The sequence below is a fragment of the Salvelinus namaycush genome, chromosome 14 (genome assembly GCF_016432855.1).
Source record: "Salvelinus namaycush isolate Seneca chromosome 14, SaNama_1.0, whole genome shotgun sequence".
Classification (NCBI taxonomy): domain Eukaryota; kingdom Metazoa; phylum Chordata; class Actinopteri; order Salmoniformes; family Salmonidae; genus Salvelinus; species Salvelinus namaycush.
Window position 1 is genome coordinate 9,355,374 of NC_052320.1, and position 25,596 is coordinate 9,380,969.

A 25,596-nucleotide genomic window follows, 5' to 3' on the forward strand; every position below is an offset into this window, starting at 1 on the left:
TGCGCTAAATGACGCGACGACGGAACACGTGCGCACTGGCCCACGCCAAGTAACCACCTTAGTCTGTTTCTGAGCCAGGAAAATATCACTCTTATCCTTGATGTTGACGCTCTCATTATTGTCCTCAGTAAATCGCTGATGCAGTTACAGATGGCAAGCATGCATTTAGTGATTACAAGGTAAGGACTGCACAGATTAGTTGGCCAAAGATCTTCAGTACAGGGATAGGCTACTGCAGAATTGAGAAATCTTTTAAGTGAACATGTAACACACACACACACACACACACACACACACACACACACACACACACACACACAGAGAGAGCTGCACTTCCTAACCTCCTGCCAAATGTATGACCATATTAGACACACTCCCCTTAGATTACACAGACCCACAAACAAATCCAATTTTGATCAACTCCCATATCTACTGGGTGAAATACCACAGTGTGCCATCACAGCAGCAATATTTGTGACCTGTTGCCACAAGAAAAGGGCAACCAGTGAAGAACAAACACCATTGTAAATACAACCCATATTTATTTTCCCCTTTGTACTTAAACTATTTGCACATCATTACAAGACTATATAGACAATAACACTCAAAACATCTCTAAACCTTTTGACCTTGTGAGTGATGTTTATTGTTTATTTCACTTTTGTTTATTATCCATTTCACTTGCTTTGGCAATGTAAACATATGTTTCCCATGCCAATAAAACCCCTTTAAATTGAGATTGAAATGAATTAAGAGAATCTATTGTGTTAAATTGTCTGAATCAAATATTACAGAAATGTTTGATATCCATTAAGTTATTTGTTTAATTAAAGCTGCAGCACGGTAAGTGTTCATAGTAGTTTCACTTAGACATGCATGGAAAAGTAAATATATTCATATAGCCTAGTACAGATATGTACAGTACAATAATGACAATTTAAAAAATGATCAGTCCAACAATTCTTTCATGGGAGTGTGAATGAAAAATTTAAATACAAAACAAATTGCAACTTTTCCAATTGTCTTCATAGGTAAAATTGTTATTTTTCTTATACAATTCTGTTACTTGTTCACAACAACTTAATATTTTGAGAGGGGTAAACAAACAGATTTCCATGAAAACAATGTAAAAATAACTAAGTTGATTTGTCAGTAACAGGCAGTCCAGACAAAGCAGAGTTTCCAGCCATAGGATTAGAATCATGATTCCAATTCTATGGTTCCGGCATAGTCCGGCTGATACAAACAGTTGGGTTACAGCAAGTCTTTTTGATAGGAAAACTCAAAAAGAACTTGATGTACTAAAACAAATACATTTCTATATCTTATCATTACAACACAAAAATGTATAACAGAAGAAGCGTTTATCATGCCAGAGTATTTGTATATAGTCCTCGTGACAATAGCACGCAATTTAAAAAATAATGGAGAAGAAAAAAAAAGAGAGAAGAACAAAGTGCCAATGACAATTAACTGACATGAAAGCTAAATAAAGTTGAGTTTTTTCCATTTCATATGAACAATCGTCTATTTATAAAAGGGACAGCTAGCTAGTGCCAGCTCTGAGTACTACACAACGCCTGACAGGGTCACCATTGGGACGGTCACTGTAGTGTAGCATACCAAATCGCACCCTATTCCCTATATAGTACAGAGCCCTGGTCAAAAGTAGTGTAATAAAAATCGGGAATAGGGTTTACCATTGGGACTGTTGTAGAAAGCGGTTCAGTCATGTGAGATGTGTCAGTAGTTACTGAGTAGCAATCCTTGTTGGGCCAGTTTCCTGAACACAGATTGAATCTAGCTGGACTAAGAAGTATCTCCATTGAACATGCTTTTTAGTGTAGAACTAAGCTTAATCTGGATCTGGAAACAATCCCATTATGTATAAAATACATTATCAAGACAAAAGAAATAGCAAATTTTTGATGTTACTGAAAGAGAACCTGTGTTCAGGACAAACCAAAGTTGACACAAAAACTTAAAAAACTAAACAAATAATTAACGATAAACCTGCATATTTTAGTGCATTTAGACATGCGCTTATGTTTTTGGGACTGATACCCTAGTTATTTCTGCAGGATTAAACACTGCAAATGGTTACACATAATTAGATCGATGGTGGGGGGAAGTTCTATACAAATACAAAACAACAAGATTAATAACTTGTTTAGGTGGGGTTTTTTTTTTTAAACAAAATGTCTAAAACTAAATAGAGGGGAGATCCCTGAAGAATTTAAACTGTTCTGAGACTGCCATAGGAGTTCTGAAAGAATTTCCCTCAAAGTTCCATTTCCCATCCTTGTGAGAGAAGGTGAAGGTCAAATTACTCCACTAGATGGCAGTGTACAACACACAACAATGATAATGTGGTGAGACGCCATGGTGACATTTTACTCCTGATTTTTTTTTTTAAGGCATCTACAATACGAAAAATTCTCACCATGTAAAAAAAGCTAATCAGTTGTTACCCATTGCTAATTGCCTTTAATTTCTGAAACTTTTTTTCTTCCTAAGGCAGACCCATAAGGTTTTTTCATGCAACCCAATCTTTGAGGAGGATGTCGGAGGCACGAAAGTGATTCTTTAAGGCAAAATCGTTTTCAAACACAGTGTGTGTCTCTGTGTGTGTCTGAGTCCAGATGTGTCAGTGCTGTTTGTAAAAACACACACATACACGCTCGGCTAAAGAGTAACATGGCTTTGTTTTGGATAGAGTCATTAGTAAAGACCAGACAGGTTTGTGTTCATTAGTGCACTCAATGGAAAACGTTTCATAACGTTTTGCAACGGCAAATGAAAATGAGCACATGCCTTGTTATTTCAGTCCGTTTTGTCCTGTTTGGTACCTAATGAACGCGACCCTGGAGACTTAAGAGCAGCCAATCACACTCCAGAAAGCAGCAAGGATGAAGCACCACACCGAGAAGGTTCAGAAAACAGACGAGGGTGACAAAGGCCAGTTAGAAAAAGCTTTCTATCAGATAAGATTTCATAAACGATGGTAATGACATACATTTAGAAACAAATAAATACAAAAATTGCATGGGAAAGAGCAAATGGTTAGACAGAGGAGAGGAGGTTGGATTTGTTTAGTCAGATGCAGTCCCAACGAGATTCTGAAGCTAAAAGTGAAAAGCCTTTCTTTGAAAAACACTTAAGTGTATAAATCATTTGTAAATGAGTGTACACTAAATACATTATTTTTAGCTTTCTGTTTCTGTCACACAAAAGATCATTTGGTTCTTCTCTATGGCCCAAGCTGCAAATAGTAATGTGCCGATAAAGTTGTAAAAGAAAGCTGCACAGGAATACAACAAAGACGCTAATATAACAAGAAGTCAAATGCTACCAAATCAGATCTTGTTTTATCAGACCTTGAATCAACAAACTGCTTGATGTACATACATTGATGTACATACACACACCCCACACACACACGCTATATAAAATGTATCATACAGGGCTAAAAAGGTCAAGCTTTTTCGTGAACAACTGCGACAGATACTCGAAATGAAATTGCTTACAAAACTGCTAGGGATTCAACAGACCAAATTGAAAATATTTTAGAGTATACAAAACTATTGCATCTATGGAGTTGGAGCTTCAATCATTAAAACCCATTTTTGTGTGTGAATAAAACGTGTCAACATGTGCAGGAGAGCAAGGCCACAACCGCCTGTTACAATAGTATGGACCCCTGCAGTGATCAGGGCTTTGGTATATCACTTGATAAACAACAAACATGAATCAATTCAATGTTTACGCTGAGTATATGTGTCTGGTATGTGTGTGTTAGAGTCTGAGTGTCCAAGTTTATCACAATGACAGTTACGACACTCGGGACGATGCTATGCAGTCCTACAGTCCAGTGAAGTTCATAAGGGCTTGAGGATGGCTTGAGGGGTGTTGAGTCCAGCCCCTATATGTAGTCTATATATGGCATATTGAACAGAACAGGAAGCTCTTCCTCTTCTATCATCCCGGTCCATTCCCAGAAGGCTGTTGTTGCTGAGCTCCAGCAAGGCTCCAGGCCTGACACAAAAGTGGCTGACACAAAAATGTCCGCCACAGCACGGGCAGAGAGTAGAGGAGGGAGGATTGTATCATGTAACTACTCCTCTGCTCACCTGAGAAGATTTATTTGACTAGGAAGGTGTGACTTTTTTTGAGTTGCTCTCTTCCTCCTCTACCCTCTCCTGTGCTCTCCTCCTGCCCGTGTAGGGTGGTGCCTGGTGCTGTGTGAGCCGTACAGTCCCGGGCTGTGGTGTGTGATACGCTCATCATCTGGCAGAGTGGTGCCAATGTGTGGCCATGATGACGTGGGAGGAGGGTCCATCCCTCACGTCTCTCCCTCCATCCCTCTCTTCTCTCCTCTGCTGGTGCTGCTGGTGTTGACCCATCCTAGCCAGCACTGACATGGCCTCGGCGGCCGCCCGGATACTTATGCCATTGGGGCCCGAGGAAGGAGAGGGACTGGGCAGGGAGCTGTGCTGGATGACGGGTGCTGGGGAGCCGGTGGGCTCCGACACGTCTTTCATTATGCTGTCTTCTCCTACAGCACAGAGACACAAGAGTTCCAGGGATGAGTTTACATGGTAGAAAGAACAGAGGCACCAGAAACCACAACAAGCTATTTCAATCACTTAACCCCCATTAATAAATACATTTAGTATATGTACTTACTGGCTCATTGGTTCTAACAACAAAGCCTTTTGCTTATTCCTACCATGGTGATCTGAACTAGCCACTGACTAAGCCACGGTAGTGATCTGAACTAGACACTGACTAAGCCACGGTAGTGATCTAAACTAGACACTGACTAAGCCAAGGTAGTGATCTAAACTAGACACTGACTAAGCCACGGTAGTGATCTGATCCAGACACTGACTAAGCCACGGTAGTGATCTGAACTAGACACTGACTAAGCCACGGTAGTGATCTAAACTAGACACTGACTAAGCCAAGGTAGTGATCTAAACTAGACACTGACTAAGCCACGGTAGTGATCTGATCCAGACACTGACTAAGCCACGGTAGTGATCTGAACTAGACACTGACTAAGCCACGGTAGTGATCTAAACTAGACACTGACTAAGCCACGGTAGTGATCTAAACTAGACACTGACTAAGCCACGGTAGTGATCTAAACTAGACACTGACTAAGCCACGGTAGTGATCTGAACTAGACACTGACTAAGCCACGGTAGTGATCTGAACTAGACACTGACTAAGCCACGGTAGTGATCTAAACTAGACACTGACTAAGCCATGGTAGTGATCTGATCTAGATACTGACTAAGCCACGGTAGTGATCTAAACTAGACACTGACTAAGCCACGGTAGTGATCTGAACTAGACACTGACTAAGCCACGGTAGTGATCTGAACTAGACACTGACTAAGCCACGGTAGTGATCTGAACTAGACACTGACTAAGCCACGGTAGTGATCTAAACTAGACACTGACTAAGCCATGGTAGTGATCTGATCTAGATACTGACTAAGCCACGGTAGTGATCTAAACTAGACACTGACTAAGCCACGGTAGTGATCTGAACTAGACACTGACTAAGCCACGGTAGTGATCTGAACTAGACACTGACTAAGCCACGGTAGTGATCTGAACTAGCCACTGACTAAGCCACGGTAGTGATCTGATCTAGACACTGACTAAGCCACGGTAGTGATCTGAACTAGATACTGACTAAGCCACGGTAGTGATCTGATCTAGATACTGACTAAGCCACTGTAGTGATCTGAACTAGATACTGACTAAGCCATGGTAGTGATCTGAACTAGATACTGACTAAGCCACGGTAGTGATCTGATCTAGATACTGACTAAGCCATGGTAGTGATCTGAACTAGATACTGACTAAGCCATGGTAGTGATCTGAACTAGATACTGACTAAGCCAAGGTAGTGATCTGACCTAGACAAACACACTGACTATATAACGTTATACAATGCTTTGCATCAAACAGCATGAGAGGTTTCAGTGTGTTTTCTAGATGCCACTAGCTAGCAGGCTCACCCATGCTCTTCTGTAGAGTGGTGACAGGGCAGTCCTTATGAGCCAGCAGCAGCTGTTTGAGATGAGCCACCTCGTTCCTCAGTAGAGACACCTCATTCTGAAGAGACAGTAACACAATGAGTCAATAATACTATTATTATTAATAATTACAATAACAATGAGTCAATACTGCTATGTTTTCTCACACCAATACACAAACAGAGAGGGGGTAACAATGGTCTGAAGTCACTGTTGATGAAGCAAATGAGAGTGATATATATTTATTGATGTATTTTTCGGGGACTGGGACAATGCACATCAATTAACATTGCTGTAAATGTGCCAGATTTAGCAAACTGGCAGTTTATCTGTAGTCCCTGGGCAGATGGATAAAAACATTTAAGAAAGCAGCATGGTTTGCACATCTCCAACGTATGGGGCAGGAATAAAGCATTGGGGACTGAATAGCAGCATTAAACTGTGTGTGATAAAGCATTGGGGACTGAATAGCAGCATTAAACTGTGTGTGATAAAGCATTGGGGACTGAATAGCAGCATTAAACTGTGTGTGATAAAGCATTGGGGAACTGAATAGCAGCATTAAACTGTGTGTGATAAAGCATTGGGGAACTGAATAGCAGCATTAAACTGTGTGTGATAAAGCATTGGGGAACTGAATAGCAGCATTAAACTGTGTGTGATAAAGCATTGGGGAACTGAATAGCAGCATTAAACTGTGTGTGATAAAGCATTGGGGACTGAAAAGCAGCATTAAACTGTGTGTGATAAAGCATTGGGGACTGAATAGCAGCATTAAACTGTGTGTGATAAAGCATTGGGGACTGAATAGCAGCATTAAACTGTGTGTGATAAAGCATTGGGGACTGAATAGCAGCATTAAACTGTGTGTGATAAAGCATTGGGGACTGAAAAGCAGCATTAAACTGTGTGTGATAAAGCATTGGGGACTGAATAGCAGCATTAAACTGTGTGTGATAAAGCATTGGGGACTGAATAGCAGCATTAAACTGTGTGTGATAAAGCATTGGGGACTGAATAGCAGCATTAAACTGTGTGTGAGCTTTCCTTTTTTTCCTCTGACATGACTGTTGACTCACACAGATAGAGAAAGGCAACGATAATGCTGAGACAGACAGACAGACAGGTCAAACTGGTCGATAGACATATCTCAATGAGTGGGTGGCTGAAGAAAGGAGAGATGAGAGCAGAGTAGTGTGACCTTACACACACTCACCGCCAGGGAGACGTTCATGGAGGAGAGCTCCTCGGCCTTCTTCTCCAGGGAGTTGACCCAGACTTTGCGTTTCTGTCGGCAGCGTGAGGCGGCTGCCCGGTTCCGCTCCAGGAAACGCTGTCGTCTATCGTCCGGGTTGTTCCCCGCTGCACGCCGCCGCCGTCCACCGGTAGGCTGAGCCGGAGACACCTGGAGGGGAGAGGGAGATGGAGAGAGGGGTAGAGCCATAGAGTGAGGGTTTGAGTCATAGCAGCAGGCAGACATGGGTTGAGACTGAGGGGAGTGGGCTAGACAGATTGAGCTCAACACTGGAAGTCTCAGAACAAGACTGAAAAATATATATATATTTTAGTGCCTAAAATTATAATTTTACATTTTACTGATGTCAATGAACCACGAGTCATGAAGATCCAAGTCAAGAGGGTTTTGATAATTGTCTATTATGGCCACAAAAGTAAGTGTCCATGTGTACTCTTTACAATTAACATGTGTGTGTGTGTATACTCATTTCGCCTAAGTGGAAATCTTTTCTACCTCACCTGTCCAGAATTCCATTATGTCACTGTCACTTGTCCACTCAAACTTAACATTGTTGTCATCTATCACCCACCAGGTGCCCTTAGAGAGTTCCTCAATGAGCTTGACCCCTTGATAAGCTAGTTTCCTGACGATGGCTCACCACTCATCGTTCTGGGCAACTTCAATCTCTCGACGTCTGCCTTTGATTAATTTCTTTCCAACTCTTTCTTTGTCTAATTTGACCTCACCAGTCCCACTCACATGGCAGGCATTACGCTCATCTTCCCTCTCCAGGTCTCTGATCACTACTTTGCTTCCTTTTCGGTCTCCCTTCCCTCCAACCCTACCCACTTAGCCCCTACACAGATGGTCACGTGTCGTTGCAATCTTCGCTCTCTCTCCCCCACTACTCTCTTCTCTTCTATCCCATCATCTCTTCCTTCTGCTAAATCCTTCTCCCTCCTGTTTCCTGATTCTGCCTCTTCGACCCTATTCTCCTCCCTTTCCACATCCTATGACTCGCACTGTCCCCTTTCCTCCCGGTCGGCTCGGCCCTCCCCTCCGGCGCCGTGGCTGAGTGGCTCATTGTGAGCTTACAGAACAGGGCTAGGACCCTGTTTTCCACCTTAATCCTCCACCCGTTCCCTCCTCCCTCTCTGCGGGCGACTTTGTCAACCACTTTGAAAAGAAGGTTGACGACATCCTCTCCTCATTCACTCAGCCTATTGAGTCCACTGATCCCACTTACACAGAACTACCCTACGCCTTGACCCTCTTTCTCCAGATGAAATCCTGAGACTAGTGAGATCCGGCTGCCTGACAACCTGCCCGCTCGACCCCATCCCTTCTCCAGACCATCAACACATCCCTGACCACTGGTTGTTTCCCCTCTGACTTTAAAATGGTCAGAGTCGCTCCCCTCCTCAAGAAACCAACATTCGACCTCTCTGATGTCAAAAAGTACAGACCGGTATCCCTTCTTTCTTTTCTTTCCAAAACACTTGACCGTGCAGTCTTCACTATCTCTCTCAGAACGAACTTCTTGACCCTAACCAGTCAGGCTTCAAGACGGGTCACTCAACCGAGACTGCTCTCTTCTGTGTCACGGAGGCTCTACGCACTGCCAAAGCTGACTCACTCTCCTAGATCTATACGCTGTCATCGACACCGTGAACCATCAGATTCTCCTCTACACCCTCTCAGATTGCAAAGAAACTTGGCGTGACCCTGGACAACAAATCCTGAGACAAATCGTTCTCTGCAAAAACAAATGCAGAGACTCGCTCCTGCAGGTTCATGCACTGCAACATCCGTAGAGTACAACCCTACCTCACACAGGATGTGACGCAGGTCCTAATCCAGGCACTTGTCATCTCCCGTCTGGACTACTGCAACTCACTGTTGGTTAGGCTCCCCGCTTGTGCCATGAAATCCCTGCGATTTATCCAGAACGCCGCAAGATCTCCCATGTCACCCTGCTCCTCCGCACACTCCACTGGCTTCCAGTCGAAGCGCACATCCATTACAAGACCATGGTACATGCCTACAGAGCAGCAAAAGGAACTGCCATTCTCTCTCTACCTTCAGACTATGCTCAAACCCGATATCCCAACCTGAGTACTACCAAGTTCTGCATCTCGTCTCTTGGCCCTCCAACCCCTACGGGAGGGAATCTCCCGCTCAGTCCAGTTCTTCTCTGTCCTGGCTTCCCACAGAGTCTCTGTCCATCTTCCCAAAACATCTGAAACCACTCCTCCCCCCCCTCCCACCACTGACTTTGCTGATAGCCAGGTGGAACAACCACGTTTATTAAGTAGCTATCTTAAGATGAATGCACTCTAAGTTGCTCTGGATAAGAGCGTCTGCTAAATTACTAAAATGGCTGTGCAGGGGAGGGTCCATGTCTCTATGTTGTCCTACCTGTGGCTGTGCGGGGGAGGGTGCGTCTGGGTGCTGCACCAATAGCTGGCTCTGCTCCATTCTCTGGGGGTGGATGGGGCTGCCGGCCACACCCCCCATCTGACCCCCTAAACTCTGCTGTGCTAGTGCTGCCTTCAGCCTCTACAGGAGACAGGACAACCAGGGCCATGTTAACATTAACCCCACACACACACATAACACTATACACACAGAGAGACACAACCACACACACACCTGTCCAGTCATGTTATCACTCCTAATGTACCTGCTTAAACACACCTGATTATGTATCTGATCTTTTCCTATACTAGCACTCCAAATGTTCATCAAAACTATTATTGGACTGCAATCTCTGTCATGTGATGAACATAGAGAGTGGGAGGGAACAAACGCTATAGGAGAGAAAAGAGAGAGAGAAGGAAAGGTGAACCGGAAAAAGGCAGAGCGAGACAGAGAAAAGCAAGATCAAAAGCGAGAGACAGAGATGTCGAGTGAGAAAGAGCAAGAAAGCCAGAGCGACAGAAATAGAGAGACAGAAATAGAGAGAGAGCTCTCACCATCTTGGCCTCAGAGTGTGTGGTGTACGTGGAGTGGGAGCCGCTGCTGCCGCCTCCCAGAGGAGGACCAGGGATGCCGGGAATGTTGGGCACCATGTGCATGGGCCGGGCCAGCTGGAGACAACACACACGCACTTTAACCACCTAGCTAGGTCGGAGCTCAGGCTGACAAAGTGAGATACTACCTCAATGTCAGTCTTTTCAAAGTGCTCCATATATGCTTCTATGTGAATCAATACACATTATAGACAACTAGTGCAAGCATACAATTTCATTATTAAAAAAAAAAAAAAAATGGATCAACCTAGACTTTCTGACAGAGATGTTACTACTCCCTTAGCGAAGGTCAGCTTCCGCGTCAATCAGAATTGGCAACAACCACCGTTCACAAACCAGACAAGGACAGACAGATGGGTGAAGGCTGGGCACTTACAGAAATGACAGAGGGTATCTGCATAGGACCAGGCAGGAGCCCATTGGTAAGGTGCATCATCACGGGGTAGTGGCCAGTGGGAGAGCTACAGAAAGAAAATAAAAAAAAGAGGTAGAGGGTTACTGGTGGAAGAAAAAAATCTATTTAAAAAGCTTCATCTTGCCCTGTGATAGGGTAGGTGGAATTGACACCATATTGGACACACCTATCCAATCCTTTCAGATGTACAGAAGTGGCCTAGGGGGTAGGTATAGAGTTAGAGATCTATTCTTTGTATCTGTCCCATAATGGCGACTATGACAGCACGGGTAGATCCATTGAAGCCATCTCCATTATGAAGTAGCCCATTTTATTTTTGTGTTTGAAAAAAGCAGAAAGCTTATAATGATGATTTACCGACACCTGCAGTGCTGGAGTCCTGAACCAAATCCTGTGTGTCATTAATATATTGTGGCCATGGCGGTGATACTGCTTAAAGCCATTTACAAACCAGGTAACCCAATTTGAAGGAGAAGCCAATACTCTGATCATTGGCTAATCCCACCCAACCCATAGGAATGCCCACAAAAGCTGACTACTTTAATATGGTGGAAGCCCCCAATGGTAATGCAAAAACAGGTCAAATCCAACTACATCTCTCGTAACTACATTGCCTTCAGAAATGATTCACATCCCTTGACTTTTCCCACATTTTGTTGTGTTACAGCCTGAATTTAAAATGGATTAAAATGTACATTTTTTTTGTCATGGGCCTACACACAATGCCACATAATGTCAAAGTGGAATTATGTTTTTAGAAATGTTTACAAATTAATTAAAAATGAAAAGATGAAATGTCCCCTTTGATATGGCAAGCCTAAATAAGATCAGGTGTAAAAATGTGCTTTACAAGTCACATAATAAGTTGCATGGACTCACTGTGTGTACAATAATACTGTTTAACATTATTTTTGAATGACTACCTCATCTCTGTACCCACACATACAGATAATTGCAAGGTCCCTCAGTCGAGCAGTGAGGTTTTCCAATGCCTCGCAAAGAAGGGCACCTATTGGTAGATGGGTAAAAATAAATAAAAAAGCAGACGTTGAACATCCCTTTTAGCATGGTGAAGTGATTAATTACACTTTGGATGGTGTACACCCAGTCACTACAAAGATACAGACGTCCTTCCTAACTCAGTTTAGGGCTGTCCCCGACTCCAAAAAAAATAAAAAGTCGGGGACAGAGTCGTCTGTTCTTTCGACTAATCTAAATAAACATATTTTTCCATATATAGACACATCCTATGTGTTTTAATCAAATCAACTACATGCACTGAGCTTGTCTGATGCTTTAAGCACACTGTTTGATGAAATAATTAAGACACACAAATTACTAGAGGGAGTCCGACCGCAATTGATTTGATTGTGCCGGGCCTGGCTCAGACTTGCTGTGCTGTGTTGAGAAAAAAAGGACAGCGAGTGACTGTGTGACTAGCACCCGTTGTCTCTCTCTCTCTCCTCCCTGCTGCAGCGATCACCACAGAACATCAATGTGCATCGCACTGTCCGTGTTGCTGAAGCTGCAACATAATTACAGCCATTTCTGACTGAAAAGTTGTTACCTAAATCCCTAATTTGTTTAGGAGAAAAACATTCCCTATTCCCTCAACACTTGCTCTCTTTACGTGACATGCATCGCATGCACTGACCTTAAATCACATCAATAAATTGGTCATAAACTCTGAACACCGTAACATGTGACAGCAAAATGGATGCAGAGGACGTGACAAACTGGAAATGGGAGAATGTTTACTGGTTGCTCAGGAGGTAAAGGGGAAGTTAGTTGTGGAAAATACTGCAGATCAAGAAAAATAAAAGGAGCAAGCGCTGTGTGCATATTATGTTGCCAAACAGGTGCTGTTAGATTACAATATCATTGTTCTGACCGTTTGGAACAATGTAAACGTTAAATACATTTTAAGCGTACTAGAGAGTCTTGTGATGCTTTTTTTTGTAAAGCCTTTATTACAACGAACACTCACAGTCACATTCATTCGTGAATACATTTTCCGAATTGGAGCTGTTTAGTCCTATTTATTGTTTATGCTGATTATTCAACGGCCACTTTATTTTAAAACAAATGCTTGATTGCATTTCAAATCATGAATGACTCATATGCTGTGTGATGACATGAACAAATAAATGATAGATTGATACAGTAGCCTATATAAGTATTGAAATATAGTCCTAAGTAAGTTACGGTGTTAAGACTAAACAGGATGTGCTCTTAGGCCTACAGCTCGATGGTGGTTATACAAGGCTGCTATACCCTGCCTACTAAAGATAATGACATGACTTACTTTTATAATAATGATGATAATAATAATCATAATAAAAATAATAATAGGAAGGAGATCAAGGAAAAAGGAGGGTTATTATTATTAGAAATATAATTTTTCCTGACAATTTGGAACAGTGGAAACAATAAATAAATTATACCAGAGAGGCTGGTCTAACGAAGAAAAGTGTAAAGCCTTGATTACAGCAAAGCAAAGACTAAAAACAGCCAAACTTGTGAAATTGTTTATCCAACATGTGGTTGCGTGAGGGTTGATGCTCACGGTATCAGTAGGCTATAAAACAAACACTTAAAAAGGTTACAGAAGCAGGAACTGTCATTTCAGTAGATATAAACAGCAAAAATAGAAAATTCCCTTTTCAGGACCCTGTCTTTCAAAGATAATTCGTAAAAATCCAAATAACTTCACAGATCTTCTTTGTAAAGGGTTTAAACACTGTTTCCCATAAAATGTTCAATGAACCATGAACAATTAATGAACATGCACCTGTGGAACGGTCATTAAGACACTAACTGCTTACAGACGGTAGGCAATTAAGGTCACAGTTATGAAAACTTAGGACACTAGAGGCCTTTCTACTGACTCTGAAAAACACCAAAAGAAAGATGCCCAGGGTCCCTGCTCATCTGTGTGAACGTGCCTTAGGCATGCTGCAAGGAGTCATGAGGACTGCAGACGTGGCCAGGGCAATAAATTGCAATGTCCGTCCTGTGAGACGCCTAAGACAGCGCTACAGGGAGACAGGACGGACAGCTGATCATCCTCGCTGTGGCAGACCACGTGTAACAACACCTGCACAGGATCGGTACATCCGAACATCACACCTGCGGGACAGGTACAGGATGGCAACAACAACTGTCCGAGTTACACCAGGAACGCACAATCCCTCCATCTGTGCTCAGACTGTCCGCGATAGGCTGAGAGGGGCTGGACTAAGGGCTTTTAGGCCTGTTGTAAGGAAGGTCCTCACCAGACATCACCGGCAACAACGTCGCCTATGAGCACAAACCCACCGTCGCTGGACCAGACAGGACTGGCAAAAAGTGCTCTTCAGTGACGAGTCGCGGTTTTGTCTCACCAGGGGTGATGGTCGGAGTAGCGTTTATCGTCGAAGGAATGAGCGTTACACCGAGGCCTGTACTCTGGAGCGGGATCGATTTGGAGGTGGAGAGTCCGTCATGGTCTGGGGCGGTGTGTCACAGCATCATCGGACTGAGCTTGTTGTCATTGCAGGCAATCTCAACGCTGTGCGTTACAGGGAAGACATCCTCCTGCCTCATGTGGTACCCTTCCTGCAGGCTCATCCTGACATGACTCTCCAGCATGACAATGCCACCAGCCATACTGCTCGTTCTGTGCATGATTTACTGCAAGACAGGAATGTCAGTGTTCTGCCATGGCCAGCGAAGAGCCCGGATCTCAATCCCATTGAGCACGTCTGGGACCTGTTGGATCAGAGGGTGAGGGCTAGGGCCATTCCCCCCCAGAAATGTCCGGGAACTTGCAGGTGCCTTGGTGGAAGAGTAGGGTAACATCTCACAGCAAGAACTGGCAAATCTGGTGTAGTCCATGAGGAGGAGATGCACTGCAGTACTTAATGCAGCTGGTGGCCACACCAGATACTGACTGTTACATTATTCCATTTCTGTTAGTCACATGTCTGTGGAACTTGTTCAGTTTATGTCTCAATTGTTTATTTTTTTGTTTATTTTTTTGCTGAGTTTATATAGTTGATTTATAAAGCCAGGCACATTTAACAGTTAGGCTATTGATTATAGACCTAATTAAGTTGGGGTTTCCGCTCTCCTCACTTTTCTTAGACAATTAAGGTAAGGACTGTTTTCTCGTCTCCTAACTCCGCTGCTGCCTCCGCCGCATTGTTCTCAACACCAATATGCTGGTTAACTTTGCTGTTATGCACATAGCAACATGGTCTAGGAAACGGCACCAATTCAAAAGCGCACTTAAGTGCTTCAGAACCACGACAGCCATGCTTGCAGCTTTACAGCAAATAAAATGGCTTGTCTCTAGCCTAAGCGGTTGTAAAAAGGATTGATGTAGGATTCAGCATATAAAAGCCATCTTTAACTAAAGCTCCAGGCCCCACGGAGGACAGCCTGGGTCCAGATCTGAGCAGTATTCAAATCTAGAACCAGGCTTGTGCAGGACCAGTCACTCACCCCAGCAGGGTGCGGTTGGAGGGTGGGGTGGGTGTGATGACGGAGGTGGGTGAAGGCATGGTGGGCTGCAGGGCGTCAAAGCCTAAGTGGAGGGGCAGAGAGCCTGGTCTGGGACGCATAGGGAGGGCACCGTGCCTCATGATGGTGGGGGTGGGGGCAGAACTCAGCACTGATCTCGGGGGAGTGTCCTGAGAGAAGACAGGAGAGATTCTTGATTCAACAACAGATGTTTAGTAGTGTTAGGTTCAAATTTTTCAGAGTAAATAACGGACACTACAGAAGCTTAACCAAGTTTAATTCTTCCCAAAGGGTTATTACAGCTGTATTCAGACAAAAAGAAAATTCTCAACATCACAGGTATATATATATACAGTATATCCCACTTTAGACACTCCTCCTTCTCTCCAATCCTTACATCTTATGGTTCCACAGGAAGAGGGTAATAGGATAATAAACCATTATAACTCCCTTCAGGGGATCTGACCTGACCTCCTGACCTCAACCCCTCCTTCGCCTAATCCACAGATGTCCATCTGCTTCCCCTATAGCAATCCTGTGATCTCCTCCCGTCCACCCAGCACATTCCACAGCCACTCTGTCTTTCTACAGATCTCACTCCTTTATATACTCTGCTCTGATCTATCATGTCTTTAATATCTCAATGTTCAAAGTTTAGAATCCAACAGTAGAAGGCCAATTCTAGGTTTAATACAGCCTCTTTCCCAATGCATTGCGGATTGTTTCTTGATAGCTCATAGACATAGTAAAGATCCTGTCAGACGCTCCCCATCAACAAACCACAGTGCCCACCCATCCTGGTCTCGCACACCTACCGTTCCTCTGGCCCTCCTCGGTCCCCTACCTTTGGGTGTGACTTTAGGGACATGACTGGCATGTCAACCCATAACTCTAATCCTAACCAACTCTGTAATTCAACATGGGTTTGCTGGTCAGTCATGTCCCCTAAGTTTTGACCCCTACTTTTCCTCGTCTCACCATGGCATCCCTGCTGCTGTCTGACATGCTGGAGAAGGAATCAGGACTTCCTGGTGGGGAGGAGTCAACCTCCACAGGCTCCTCCTCCTTCACCTTCATGGCTTCTGCTGACGGTGTCTGCAGGCTCATGTGTAGGGCCACCTCTCTGTGGGGGGCAGGCAGCTGGAGGGGAGGGGAGGGAGACTGAGACACTATAAAGCACAGCAGAGATAGGATGGGGCTATGTGACCGACTGGATTTCGCTCCTGGTCTTCTGTGTGCAACACCACTGTGTTCTGAACAAAAGCCTAGACCTACTGCCAGTCTTTAGGTCTCAGATACAGAACCTAAATCAGGCAAACAAGGTCTGTGGAACCACCTCAGTTCAACAATATGATAATATTATGCCATTTAGTAGAAGCTTTATCCAAAGCAGTCTTGTGTGCATACATTTTACATATGGGTGGTCCCGGGAATCAAACCCACTATCCTGGCGTTGGAAACGCCATGCTCTACCAACTAAGCTACAGGAGGACCAAGTGATTCTACTCACAGGGTTCTTGGCCCGCTTGTCGTCGTCCTCCTGGGCCTTCCTGAACTCCTCAGCGAAGGAGCTAGCCAGCTCGTTGAACAGCCCGACCTCCTCACAGTTCTTCAGGAAGCGAGTGGGAGTAGGGGTCTGGTCTGGAACAGGAGGAAGAGAAACAGAGAGAAATGTCTATTTTAGAAAATATCACCTTTTCTCAAAATCCTTGGATTAATGTTTTATTCTGACACACTTTGGCATAGAGATTTAAACATCAAATTAAGCCAATATTCAACTAATCTCAGCAAAAAAGAAACATCCTCTCACTGTCAATTTTCAGCAAACTTAACATGTGTAAATATTTGTATGAACATAACAAGATTCAACAACTGAGACATAAACTGAACAAGTTCCACAGACATGTGACTAACAGAAATTGAATAATGTGTTCCTGAACAAAGGGGGGGGGGGGGCTCAAAACCAAAAGTAACAGTCAGTATCTTGTGTGGCCACCAGCTGCATTAAGTATGGCATTGCATCTCCTCCTCATGGACTGCACCAGATTTGCCAGTTCTTGCTGTGAGATGTTACCCCACTCTTCCACCAAGTTCCCGGACATTTCTGGGGGGAATGGCCCTAGCCCTCACCCTCCAATCCAACAGGTTCCAGACGTGCTCAATGGGATTGAGATCCGGGCTCTTCGCTGGCCATGGCAGAACACTGACATTCCTGTCTTGCAGCAAATCACGCACAGAACTAGTAGTATGGCTGGTGGCATTTTCATGCTGGAGGCTCATGTCAGGATGAGCCTGCAGGAAGGGTACCACACGAGGGAGGAGGATGTCTTCCCTGTAATGCACAGCGTTGAGATTGCCTGCAATGACAACAAGCTCAGTCCGATGATGCTGTGACACACTGCCCCAGACCATGACGGACCCTCCACCTCCAAATCGATCCCGCTCCAGAGTACAGGCCTCGGTGTAACGCTCATTCCTTCGACGATAAACGCGACTCCGACCATCACCCCTGGTGAGACAAAACCGCGACTCGTCAGTGAAGAGCACTTTTTGCCAGTTCTGTCTGGTCCAGCGACGGTGGGTTTGTGCCCATAGGCGACGTTGTTGTCGGTGATGTCTGGTGAGGACCTGCCTTACAACAGGCCTACAAGCCCTCAGTCCAGCCTCTCTCAGCCTATTGGGATCAGTCTGAGCACTGATGGAGGGATTGTGCGTTCCTGGTGTAACTCGGACAGTTGTTGTTGCCAGCCTGTACCTGTCCCGTAGGTGTGATGTTCGGATGTGCCGATCCTGTGCAGGTGTTGTTACACGTGGTCTGCCACTGCGAGAATGATCAGCTGTCCGTCCTGTCTCCCTGTAGCGCTGTCTTAGGCGTCTCACAGGACGGACATTGCAATTTATTCCCCTGGCAACATCTGCAGTCCTCATGCCTCCTTGCAGCATGCCTAAGGCACGTTCACGCAGATGAGCAGGGACCCTGGGCATCTTTCTTTTGGTGTTTTTCAGAGTCAGTAGAAAGGCCTCTAGTGTCCTAAGTTTTCATAACTGTGACCTTAATTGCCTACCGTCTGTAAGCAGTTAGTGTCTTAACGACCGTTCCACAGGTACATGTTCATTAATTGTTTATGGTTAATTGAACAAGCATGGGAAACAGTGTTTTATCCCTTTACAATGAAGATCTGTGAAGTTATTTGGATTTTTACGAATTATCTTTGAAAGACAGGGTCCTGAAGTTTACTAATAGGTCAACCACTAAAGGTCTTCAGAGAAGTCAAACTTAACAGGTGTGGACATCAGTGATCCTATATCTGGCTAAAATGTTCTGGTAATCACGACTGACATGTGGGTACTCAACAACTGACAAAAGTAACAAATTAAAGAGGTGCCAGAACAGAGTAATAAAGTGAAATATTTTAGACTCACTAGGAGAACCAGTACCTTGGATAATGACAGAGTCTGTCCTGGCAGGGCCAAACTTTAGACTCATCTCATGCTTGTGTTTGTGTACAGCCAGGTGGTCCTCGTTGGTAAACCTCTGGAGAGAGGGTGGGAGGGAGAGAAAGGGAGGGAGATAAGAGGGGAAGGAGAAGAGGGGGGGGGGGGAAGGGAGAGGAGAGGAATGTCACACACACACACACACACACACACACACACACACACACACACGTCAGTTAGGGCCAGAAAGCACCTTAACCTCAATAGCAGATGTCACAGAATCCAATACATTTGACTGGCTATCGTATGGATAACACATACTGTATCATTTTGGGTTGCACAACAAAGAATATCCATGACATACAATACACTAGGATTTGTGTAATGCAGCCCTTCTTAGACTCTTTTAGCCGTAAGCGACACAGGCGAAAATGTCTAGGAAATGGCATTATCGACCGAACGCTACACACAAAGTGGCACAAAATTCTGGATGGTGACAGTGTGTGAAAACACATTGAGCCAACAGCTTGCCATGCTCATAGTCAGGAAGTGGCAGGCTAGGGTTAGGGAGGTGGCAGGCTAGGGTTAGGGAGGTGGCAGGCTAGGGTTAGGGAGGTGGCAGGCTAGGGTTAGGGAGGTGGCAGGCTAGGGTTAGGGAAGTGGCAGGCTAGGGCTAGGGAAGTGGCAGGCTAGGGTTAGGGAAGTGGCAGGCTAGGGCTAGGGAGGTGGCAGGCTAGGGCTAGGGAGGTGGCAGGCTAGGGTTAGGGAGGTGGCAGGCTAGGGTTAGGGAGGTGGCAGGCTAGGGTTAGGGAGGTGGCAGGCTAGGGTTAGGGAGGTGGCAGACTAGGGTTAGGGAGGTGGCAGACTAGGGTTAGGGAGGTGGCAGGCTAGGGTTGGGGAGGTGGCAGGCTAGGGTTAGGGCGGTGGCAGGCTAGGGTTAGGGAGGTGGCAGGCTAGGGTTAGGGAAGTGGCAGGCTAGGGCTAGGGCGGTGGCAGGCTAGGGTTAGGGAAGTGGCAGGCTAGGGTTAGGGAGATGGCAGGCTAGGGTTAGGGAGGTGGCAGGCTAGGGTTAGGGAGGTGGCAGGCTAGGGTTAGGGAGGTGGCAGGCTAGGGTTAGGGAAGTGGCAGGCTAGGGCAGTGGCAGGCTAGGTAGGTGGCAGGCTAGGGCTAGGGAGGTGGCAGGCTAGGGTTAGGGAGGTGGCAGGCTAGGGCAGTGGCAGGCTAGGTAGGTGGCAGGCTAGGGCTAGGAAAGTGGCAGGCTAGGGCTACGGTTAGGTAGGTGGCAGGCTAGGGCTAGGAAAGTGGCAGGCTAGGGCTACGGTTAGGGCGGTGGCAGGCTAGGGCTACGGTTAGGTAGGTGGCAGGCTAGGGCTACAGTTAGGGCGGTGGCAGGCTAGGGCTACGGTTAGGTAGGTGGCAGGCTAGGTCTAGGGAGGTGGCAGGCTAGGTCTAGGGAGGTGGCAGGCTAGGGCTAGGGAAGTGGCAGGCTAGAGCTACGGTTAGGGAGGTAGCAGGCTAGGGCTAGGGAGGTGGCAGGCTAGGGCTAGGGAAGTGGCAGGCTAGAGCTACGGTTAGGGAGGTAGCAGGCTAGGGCTAGGGAGGTGGCAGGCTAGGGCTACGGTTAGGGAGGTGGCAGGCTAGGTCTAGGGAGGTGGCAGGCTAGGGTTAGGGAAGTGGCAGGCTAGAGCTACGGTTAGGGAGGTAGCAGGCTAGGGCTAGGGAGGTGGCAGGCTAGGGTTAGGGAAGTGGCAGGCTAGAGCTACGGTTAGGGAGGTAGCAGGCTAGGGCTAGGGAGGTGGCAGGCTAGGGTTAGGGAGGTAGCAGGCTAGGGCTACGGTTAGGGAGGTGGCAGGCTAGGGCTACGGTTAGGGAGGTGGCAGGCTAGGTCTAGGGAGGTGGCAGGCTAGAGCTAGGAAGGTGGCAGGCTAGGGCTAGGAAGGTGGCAGGCTAGGGCTAGGGAGGTGGCAGGCTAGGGCTAGGGAGGTGGCAGGCTAGGGCTAGGGAGGTGGCAGGCTAGGGTTAGGGAGGTGGCAGGCTAGGGTTAGGGAGGTGGCAGGCTAGGGCTACGGTTAGGGAAGTGGCAGGCTAGGGAAGTGGCAGGCTAGGGCTAGGGAGGTGGCAGGCTAGGGTTAGGGAGGTGGCAGGCTAGGGAGGTGGCAGGCTAGGGCTACGGTTAGGGAGGTGGCAGGCTAGGGTTAGGAAAGTGGCAGGCTACGGTTAGGGAGGTGTCAGGCTAGGGCTAGGGAGGTGGCAGGCTAGGGCTAGGGTTAGGGAGGTGGCAGGCTAGGGCTAGGGTTAGGGAGGTGGCAGGCTAGGGCTATGGTTAGGGAGGTGGCAGGCTAGGGTTAGGGAGGTGGCAGGCTAGGGTTAGGGAGGTGGCAGGCTAGGGCTAGGGAAGTGGCAGGCTAGGGCTAGGGAAGTGGCAGGCTAGGGAGACCTCATCTAGGGCTAGGGAGGTGGCAGGTCAGGGCTATCATTTGTAAGACGTATGGCCAACTGAACAAGTAGCCTAGCGCACAAGTATGTGTTTATCGAAGGGATTCGTCCTTCTCTGCTTGCAACACATCTGCAGAAGCATGTCAACCAACCACACACACCAAGCTGTTACACAATAGTCTTCCTCTGTCAGTCTTTCAGCCAAGCACACCAAGGTGCTACAATAGTCTTCCTCTGTCAGTCTTTCAGCCAAGCACACCAAGGTGCTACAATAGTCTTCCTCTGTCTGTTCTCTTCCCTTTTGGAGTTGCTTTAATTTAGTTTTAGTTTACAGAAGTAGATAAAAAAAAATAAAAAATTATTTGTATCCTAATGAATACAACCCAAATGGTGCCCTATTCTATATTTAGTGCACTACTTTTCCTCTGGTCAAAAGTAGTGCCGTTGCACTATATAGGGTGCGATTTAGGATCCTTCATCTTCTTCTGTATGAAGTCTGTATGAAGTCTGTATGAAGTCTGTATGAAGTCTGTATGAAGTCTGTATGAAGTCTGTATGAAGTCGAGAGAGAGAGAGAGAGAGACACACACACAGAGAGAGAGAGAGAGAGAGAGAGAGAGACACACACACACAGAGAGAGAGACACACACACACACACACACAGAGAGAGAGACACACACACACACACACAGAGAGAGAGAGACACACACACACACACACACACACACACACACACACACACAGAGAGAAAGAACCAAGTGAAAACACTGTCAGGAGCATATTTGTAGCCAGTACCAGCTAGCGGCAGTATCACCAATACACGTCTCACAGGCTGATAGGAAAGATTACTATGACCAAGATGACTGGGTCGGGCTAGGGGAAACCATCTCAAATGAATCTCCCTTATTGTACATATCTACTAGAGGTCTTCACGAATCAACCTGTACCCGACTATCCGAGTCCCGATCCGGGACCCGAGGAAGTCCGGATCCAGAATTCTAAATACTGTCACGGGTCTGGAGAATATGTTACTTTAACGGACCTGTCAGGAAGGGCCCGTACAGATCCCAATGTGACTCCTGCAGTAGAGAGAGAGAAATTGTATAATATATGCTGCTACTCTTCCTTTTCACCAGAGTGGAGTCTGTAGCTTGTAGTTGTTGTTGGCCAATCATAAGTTATAATAGAGCCTCCACATGAGATATCTAATCAGTGGTAGATGGAATTAAAAGATGAAGGAGAGGGGGCCTCCCGGGTGGCGCAGTGATCTAGGGTTCGAGTCCAGGCTCTGTCGCAGCCGGCCGCGACCGGGAGGCCCACGGGGCGGCGCACAATTGGCCCAGCGTCGTCCGGGTTAGGGACGGTTTGGCCGGCAGGGATATCATTGTCTCATCGCGCACTAGCGACTCCTGTGGCGGGCCGGGCGCAGTGCACGCTGACCAGGTCGCTAGGTGTACAGCGTTTCCTCCGACACATTGGTGCGGCTGGCTTCCGGGTTGGATGTGCGTTGTGTCAAGAAGCAGTGCGGCTTGGGTTGGGTTGTGTTTCGGAGGACGCATGGCTCTCGACCTTCGCCTCTCCCGAGTCCGTACGAGAGTTGCAGCGATGAGACAAGACAGTAACTACTACCAATTAGATACCACGAAATTGGGGAGAAAAAGGTGGTAAAATAATAAATAAATAAAGATAAAGGAGAAGGGTAGGCTACAACAACCAACAGGTAGGCTGCTACTTAATATTCTGAATGCGCTTTCTAAGGAACGGGTCTAGTTGTCCTCGGGTCTGTTCGGAACGGGTCTAGTTGTCCTCGGGTCTGTTCGGAACGGGTCTAGTTGTCCTCGGGTCTGTTCGGAACGGGTCTAGTTGTCCTCGGGTCTGTTCGGAACGGGTCTAGTTGTCCTCGGGTCTGTTCGGAACGGGTCTAGTTGTCCTCGGGTCTGTTCGGAACGGGTCTAGTTGTCCTCGGGTCTGTTCGGAACGGGTCTAGTTGTCCTCGGGTCTGTTCGGAACGGGTCTAGTTGTCCTCGGGTCTGTTCGGAACGGGTCTAGTTGTCCTCGGGTCTGTTCGGAACGGGTCTAGTTGTCCTCGGGTCTGTTCGGAACGGGTCTAGTTGTCCTCGGGTCTGTTCGGAACGGGTCTAGTTGTCCTCGGGTCTGTTCGGAACGGGTCTAGTTGTCCTCGGGTCTGTTCGGAACGGGTCTAGTTGTCCTCGGGTCTGTTCGGAACGGGTCTAGTTGTCCTCGGGTCTGTTCGGAACGGGTCTAGTTGTCCTTGGGTCTGTTCGGAACGGGACTCTATATTAAATCAAATAATTTATGCATATCGGGTCCGGGTGGGAAAGACTGTCCACAAGCTGTCCACAGTAAAACACGTGGTAAAGCCTGCCGGTACAATGCATTATGATGCTGTTATAAGCATGTTAAAACCTTAATGTTTCCTAATGAGGCTTATAAGTCATGTCATCAGTAGCCAAAAAGGGAAGAAGCAGAGATATCCCTATGAGCAAAAGATATTGAAAAGGAAGTTGAAAAGACATTTAACTCGTCTTCACTGGGATTTTACTGTAATGTAAATGTACTGTAATGTAACATTGTACCAGGCTTTAAAACATCTAATCCATCCTAACACCTTTGGACAGAGTACAACAATAGACATTTAGTGCCAAGCTGAGTCACTATGGATCTCTAACCTCTTCAGTCTGCAGGCTGGAGAAGAGAGACAGAAACAGGTTGAAAAATGTGTCATCTGTGCTGCCTGCTGCCTGTGACTCACTGGCTGGCTGGCTGGCTGGCTGGCTGGCTGGCTGGCTGGCTGGGAGACAACACCTTGCCAGCATTGTATCACAACACCGCTCGGCTAGAGGTATTTCTCAGTGATCAGTGTATTGTCCATCTGGGCTCTCAGAGAAACAGAAGCTTCAGCTAGCCATCACTATATATCAGTGTGTGTGTGTGTGTGTGTGTGTGGCCTGAATGGCAGTGTGTTGTCCTTGTGGGCTCTTACAAAGAAAACGACTTGCATTAGATACAGCCGCATTGTTTCACAACAGCGCTAGCTGGCACTATCAGACAGTGTGATCAGTGTTTGCTGCCTGGTTGAACGGCAGTGTGTGTAGTGTTATCGTCCATGTGTGCGCTCAATAACAGAAGTGGAACAGACCTAGTGTGATCACAGATGTGTTTGTACTCTCTTGCCAACTCAGTGTCACAGCAAACATGATAGTTTCACAAGGAGTTGGCAAGAGAACAGAAACAGACTGACAATAGAAACATGTTGTCCATGTGGACACTGTCAGTGGCAGCAGAGCTAAATGAATGCCTCCTCTCTACTGATGTTCCACTCCACTGCAATGGGAAATGTCCTTATTTCAGAATGAGTACAGTGTTTCTCCTAGGATTTCTTTCAGCAGCGGTGGCAAAACTAGCGCAGGGGAGGGGGGCCTTCCTCTCAGCTGCAGAGACAATTTTGCTGTTTTAAAGCTAATTTCCTGCAATTCTATCAATTTTGCCATGGGGCTGAGAGAAAATATGCAGTTTTAAAGTAACTGTCCAGTGAAAATCGGACTTTTAAAAAGTTGATATTCCGTTAACTCATTCCTATATAATGTTGACGACTCGTCCTATGCTCTTATTTGTGGCCAAAGCATAAATTGGAGGGTGGGGGGGGGAAATCAAACTTGTATCTTCAAAAATACACTGCTCAAAAAAATAAAGGGAACACTAAAATAACACATCCTAGATCTGAATGAATTAAATATTCTTATTAAATACTTTTTTCTTTACATAGTTGAATGTGCTGACAACAATATCACACAAAAATTATCAATGGAAATCAAATTTATCAACCCATGGAGGTCTGGATTTGGAGTCACACTCAAAATTAAAGTGGAAAACGAGAATTGGTCTGTGGTCACCACCTGCAGAACCACTCCTTTATTGGGGGTGTCTTGCTAATTTCCTATAATTTCCACCTGTTGTCTATTCCATTTGCACAACAGCATGTGAAATGTATTGTCAATCAGTGTTGCTTCCTAAGTGGACAGTTTGATTTCACAGAAGTGTGATTGACTTGGAGTTACATTGTGTTGTTTAAGTGTTCCCTTTATTTTGTTGAGCAGTGTACTTGCTATTTCCTCATTAAGTATGATGTCATACTCCTGAGGATGATCTGGCCAATCGACGGTCTACTTGTATTAAGATTTTAAATTACCGGTATACGGCCCACACATTCTATTGTTGAGTTATGCCGACACCAGACAAGCTGAATTAAGCTTCTTAATACTTTTTTGAAAGGAAAACTATTTCACTCATATTCCAAGTAATTATAGGTCATATTTCATAGGAATCTGGAAACACTGGACAGTTACTTTAAAGCTAATTTCCTGCAATTCTACACATTTTGACATGGCTTATGCCGTGTTCTTATGCCATCTGAGTGACTCAAACATTATAACAAAATCAATGGGGACCCATGTCATGACATTT

General features: G+C 45.9%; 1 protein-coding gene across 3 annotated transcripts in view; it reads right to left on the bottom strand.

The window, feature by feature from the left end:
- Positions 1-525: 525 nt before the first annotated feature.
- Positions 526-25,596, bottom strand: part of LOC120059100 (cyclic AMP-dependent transcription factor ATF-7-like) — a 38,511-nt gene continuing 13,440 nt past the window's right edge. For all 3 annotated transcript variants that reach the window (XM_039007904.1, XM_039007907.1, XM_039007905.1), the window contains exons 3-12: positions 18,679-18,775; positions 16,751-16,881; positions 16,219-16,380; positions 15,223-15,410; positions 10,699-10,783; positions 10,266-10,379; positions 9,709-9,849; positions 7,270-7,458; positions 6,036-6,132; positions 526-4,555 (exon numbers count right to left, since the gene is read on the bottom strand). In XM_039007904.1, coding sequence (XP_038863832.1) covers positions 4,284-4,555; positions 6,036-6,132; positions 7,270-7,458; positions 9,709-9,849; positions 10,266-10,379; positions 10,699-10,783; positions 15,223-15,410; positions 16,219-16,380; positions 16,751-16,881; positions 18,679-18,775 — 1,476 coding nt within the window. In that variant the 3' untranslated portion in view covers positions 526-4,283. The remainder of the gene's footprint in view (positions 4,556-6,035; positions 6,133-7,269; positions 7,459-9,708; positions 9,850-10,265; positions 10,380-10,698; positions 10,784-15,222; positions 15,411-16,218; positions 16,381-16,750; positions 16,882-18,678; positions 18,776-25,596) is intronic.